Source organism: Vespa velutina, chromosome 9, assembly GCF_912470025.1.
Source record: "Vespa velutina chromosome 9, iVesVel2.1, whole genome shotgun sequence".
NCBI lineage: Eukaryota > Metazoa > Arthropoda > Insecta > Hymenoptera > Vespidae > Vespa > Vespa velutina.
Window position 1 is genome coordinate 2,880,762 of NC_062196.1, and position 6,000 is coordinate 2,886,761.

Below are 6,000 nucleotides of genomic sequence, written 5' to 3' on the forward strand. Positions count from 1 at the left end.
TAATGCGTATCACTAGTCCCGATGTATTAATCGAGAACTTCATCAATTTCATCTCTTTTTTTCTGGACGGAAACATATATTCGTTTCTCACCCCCGCCCACCACCCCCGTCCCTTCTCTCCCGAACAAGTAACGTTACTCGGAACGATCGACAATCGTCGACAAATTGAAATACCGCCCGCGTTGAGATTTCGGAGTAACCTCCGAAATAACATCCCTACAACCTTTCTACTCGCTATTGTATAGTACGATATTGTCGGAGAAGCGGGCAAACGAACGGTTATCACCTTCTACCAATCGACGATCTCGTTGTGGACGCCAAAAGAACGAACGAAAAAAAAGAAACAAAAAAAAAAAAGGAAAAAATGAAAAAGAAGAAAAAAAAAAGGAAAAAATGGAAAAAAAGAAAAAAGAACTGAACAGAAAAGCAGAGAAAAAACTTCGACGTGAAAAGTGTGCGTGAAGAGCGCATTTATTCGATGCAACGCGCATACAACGTACGTGTACAACATTGAAAAAAGAAAGATGGAAAGAGAGATAGAAAGAAAGAGTGACAGACAGACAGACAGAGAGACAGAGACAGAGAAAGAGAGATACATATAGGTCGTAAAATAAAACATGAAAGATCATTTTTTTCTTCTAGAAAGAAAATTGAAGATAAAACAATATTAAAAAAAAAAAAAAAACACACACACACACGATAAAATAATATAATATGAAGTAATTTAAATTCAAAAAGATTTACGAGGAACAAAACGAAAATTAAAGATAACGATGAAAAAAAGGAAAGAAATAATAGAATAGAATAGAATAGAATAAAATAGAATAGAATAAAATAAAATGAAATGAAATAAAATAATATAGAATAAAATAACGTAAATTTAAAAAGACTTACGGATTTTGACGAAGAACGAAGTTTGTCATTGATTCCTTTGTAAATGTCAGTGCTGAACGTAAAATCTTTCGTAGTTTGTCGAATCAATGGATAATGATCCTCCGTTTCGCCATTATCATCGCTGTCGTCTGTGTTATCGTGGTTCCTCTCGGTAGCTTTTATTCTTATAGCGTATTCCCGCGCATAATGTCTCACTGCCATCACTCTCGATAAAGGTAACACCAAAAGTTCGATTCTCGAAGCTTTTTCCCGAATTAAACGTGTAATTGCGCATGCGTTAACAACGCGAAACGTTACGATATAAAATCGAATAACATTTGGATCATTTCACGCTATTCCCGAATTAAGAACATAGTCGGATCACAAATCGGTTTCGATTTAACGTATCGATCCTTAAACGTGATTTCTTACGAGAATTATTATGAAATTAAAATATTGTTTTTCTTTTTTTACCTCTCGCACTTCACTTTCGACGATTATGAAAAACGTCGTTTTTTGTATACAAATTAATTTCATCGAAAACGCGTTCCTTACTCTTCGTATTGCTAATGTCCCACGATTACCGTAGTAAATAAATTTGTTTATATTATTGAGCGATAAATCGATTTACGTAATCGTTATTGCTATAATTTGATACATACACACGCTACACACACACACACATACATATATACACACATATATACATACATACATACATACATACATACATATATAAATATACACGTACGTGCGTGCGTATGTATGTGTGTGTATCATATAAAATTAAGATAAGATTTGTACATAGATATATAAGTAGGTATATGGTTCTTATTCGAATATTTCATAAAAATACATTTGATAAATAAAATATTTATAGTCACTTTTACTTTTTCTATCGTACAATTTCATATGAACTCGATTGTCCCTAAATACAATATTATGCGTATACATAGTTTAAAATGTTCTTTTCTATGTTTACCACTGATGACATTAAATGCATTCAAAATATCAAAGACCTGAATTAAATATTGAGCAAAAATGACTCGACACGGAACGTGTTAATAAAATTGCTCAATCCTTTCTAAAATGACATTTCAAAACTCTCACTCTCTCTTTCTCTCTCTCTCTCTCTCTCTCTCTCTCTCTCTCTCTCTCTCTCTCTATCTATCTATCTATCTACCTATTTATCTATCTATCTATCTCATATATATCATATGTTAGCTATAGATCGTATATACAAAGACATAAAATTACGAATTATACTAATTATTCGCATTCAAACTAAAAAAGATCTATTTGAAAACACTAACTTCCATTGCATTCGAATCCTCTAGAATCTATCCACAAAAACTGATCGAACGAGATGCTAATCGACATCGCTGGAATACTCCAGAAATTCGATTTAATGCATAACAAACGGATGGATATCTATTCTAACGGATAGATATTGTCAAGATCGATCATGCGTTACGAAAGGTATGGCATCGATGAAATACAAAAATATTTTCGTTTATACCAAAGGCATAAACTAACCAACTATTGATCTTTCAAAACTATAAATAAATAAATTTTTCTCGATATTAATACTGACCCCGTTAAACATGAATTTGTAAAAAAAAAACGTAAAGTTGATACGGTAAGGTAGAAGAAAATGAGATTATATTTATAATTAGTAGCAGTTGATTACTCCAAGTTGATTACTATTAGTTCAAGTAGTATCTTTGAATAATTATCAGACTTAATGAGACAACACCTGGGATATTAAAGTGAACCTACTTTAGCTACGTATGTACATACATACATACATACATACATACATACATACATACATCATACATACATACATACATACCTACATACATACATACATACATACATACATACCTACATACATACATACATACATACATACATACATCATACATACATCATACATACCTACATGTGCATGCATGCATACATACATACATATGTACGAACGTAACTTCTATTCTCACTGGCTTAATTATGGCCAGAAGATGAGCATTTAATTAGCTCCAAAAGAGATACACGCAGACACAAGCAACTCAGTCAAACACACGAATATAAATTATAGCTTCGAGTTTTACTGAGAAAGGGAGGGGGGGGGGGAAAGAAAGAAAAGAAAAGAGATTGGCCTAGATATCGATTTAAATAAATTATAATTCCCGGATAGGAGCTTAGAAATGAGGTCGAATTCGGTACAAGGCGAGCTCAGCTCTCTCGGTTATACGGTATTATACGTGCCGTGTGAGGTAAGAGAGACCTCGACTAAATTCATCAGTAGCAACATCCATCAGCAATGCCATCAGCAATGCCATCAGCAATGCCTTCAGCAAAAGCATCAGCAACACCCGGTAAGCAAATTCTATAGAAAGAAGAAAGCATTCAATTCAAACGAACGGTTCACTCTAATTACCATCTCATCGCGAATATGACGCTGACTTTAATCTTTCTATAAATACATTTGCTATAATCTAATTGTTTAAATATCTTTCAAATTCCGCAACTAAATGATTTATCGTGTACTAAGTCTATGAAAATATTTTTTTATAATAGAAAAATAAAATAAACATGGTTATAAAGAAGATCGAAATAAATTGATAAATCGGGCACAGATTGTTGATACATTTTAATTATCTACGGACACTGCGTATACGTATCTCGATCTCATTACTACTGTAGACGTTTTAAATTTTATTGTCTGTGTAAATCTATCCACGCTGCTACAATGCCAGTTGTTATTCAATCATTATTTCATTCTTATGAGGGAAAAATAAATGTCCTTGTATAAAAAAAATATGTCTTGTATAAAATGAACGCACACAATAAAATGCGACAAAGATATTCTAATTATTCATTAATTTTTAATTATTACTGGGACTTGGAAAGAAATTAATTTTTTATTGTTCTTTCTTTCAATTAAATGGAAATAAAAATGTTTCATTTATATATATATATATATATATATATATATATATATATATATATATGTATGTATGTAGCTAAATTACAATCATATAATAACTAATATAATATATATAATATTTATTAATATAATATATATATTATTGTAATAATATTTATTAAAAATAAATATATACTTGCAATCGATTAAATCGATACACTTTGATTTCAAATAAATATTTTCCAATTTATTTTATATACATTTTTTCAAAAGTATTACTTACGAAATGCAAAGAATAAGGGCCCTAGTATAAGGCTAATAGTATATTTCTTCTTAAGTAATTAATTTGAAAAATAAAAATTGTAAAAATTAAAAACGAAAAAAAACGTATCAAATGTTATCTTGATCTTCCCGTATAAAATTTGTTGCAAACTTTAAACATTAAACAAAGGGTTAAAACGCAATTATGATGCATTTTGATTCTAACAATTTCGATAGGCTAACACGTTTCGATTCACTCTCGAAACTCTCTTACTCAAGAGAGAGGGAGGAAGAGAGAGAGAGGGAGAGAGAGAGAGAATTGCAAGAGGTATAAAGATAACGACGCTCGTTATTTTCGACAATATCGACTACGACACAACGACGACGACGACAACGACAATGACGACAATGACGACGATGACGACGATGAACGATCAAGAAATAGATTAGGTTTGTGTCTACTATATAAGTAAATATTGAAAATAGAGACATCGAACGAATCTCGTGATGCAGTGAAAGCAAGGATCTTTCGCCAAGACTCTGACACAATAGTTTCTATACACGTTTATATAGCTTCAGTCTACATTCTACGACTATAGTTTCTGCAACGAGACATGTCTTTAAAATTGAGAGACAGAGACAGACAGACAGATAGGTAGATAGATAGAGAGAGAGAGAGAGAGAAAGAGAGAGAGATAGAGAGAGAAGACTATCTTCGGATACCACATTGTTATAACAACGTATCTAAATTATATTTTTCAAATTTCATACGTATCATAAATTTTATTACACTTTGACGATATAATATTTTTAACGTCGTCAGACGAGTATGAGTACGTAAAAGGAGAAATTTTAATTAAAAGAATAATTGTACGACGACGATATCATTCGAAAAATTTCATCAATGAAACACTTTTTTTTTATATTTATAAAATCGTTGAAATCAATCTACGTTCTACGATTAGTGTTTCTGCAACGAAATACATCTTTAAAATTGCGAGGAAGAGAAGAGAGAGAGAGAGAGAGAGAGAAAGAGAGAAAAAGAGAGAGTGAGTGAAAAAAAATGTCCTTAGACTTTGCCCTATTGCCACCAGTATATATTCTCTCGATAATCAAAATTTCGTAAATGTTAATTAGAAATGATCGATACGTTTATAAAAAATTTGCAGAATTTCATAATAATGTGTTTGGATTAACTGTTTTAGGATATCGCGTTATCATAAAAAAAATATTTAAATTATATTTTTCGTATTACATACGTACCATGAATTTTATTACACTTTTTCGATAAGATGATATATTTAACGTCGTTTTGTGAATTAATGAGAACGTGAGAAAAGAAATTTTAATTAAAAAAATAAATACACGACGGCGATATTCGTTCATTCGAAAAATTTCATCCATGAGACACTTATCTTTTTATACTTATAAAATCGTTAAAATCGTTAATAACATTTTAAGGATTACTTCGATTAACATTTTTATCAATAATATAATCAACGGCAAAACTTTTAAATTCTGTATCGTTCTTAACCTATATATGTTCGTGATATTAATAAACCATATGAAAATTGTATAAATAGTATGTTAATATATATTACATATATATTACCCCAGATTATTTTAATTAATATTCCGTTATATTAAACTTTCTTAATTTTTATTCACTATCACACAAGTTAATCTTTTTTTTTTTTTTTTTTTTTTTTTTTTTTTTTTTTTTTTTTATTTATTTATTTTTTTTTTAACACTCTTTATCACGAACCATTCCCGATCTTTATCCGCACGAATAAAGCAATATTTAATCAAATTACTTTCATAATCGTTCTCGCGTATATTAAACAAGTTTTTCGCGAAGGAAAATATGGTATAAAATGTACCGGTGAACGCGTGCGAGTTGTTCGTTTTCCGACTGACGAGTAAAGAGAAAGGATCGT

The 6,000-nt window shown here is 30.6% G+C and overlaps 1 protein-coding gene across 1 annotated transcript in view; it reads right to left on the reverse strand.

The window, feature by feature from the left end:
- LOC124951543 (venom dipeptidyl peptidase 4) overlaps window positions 1–1,320 on the reverse strand; it is a 277,366-nt gene extending 276,046 nt beyond the window's left edge. The window contains exon 1 of the mRNA XM_047500074.1: window positions 895–1,320. Within this exon, the coding sequence (XP_047356030.1) occupies window positions 895–1,095 (201 nt within the window). The 5' untranslated portion in view covers window positions 1,096–1,320. The remainder of the gene's footprint in view (window positions 1–894) is intronic.
- Window positions 1,321–6,000: the final 4,680 nt, after the last annotated feature.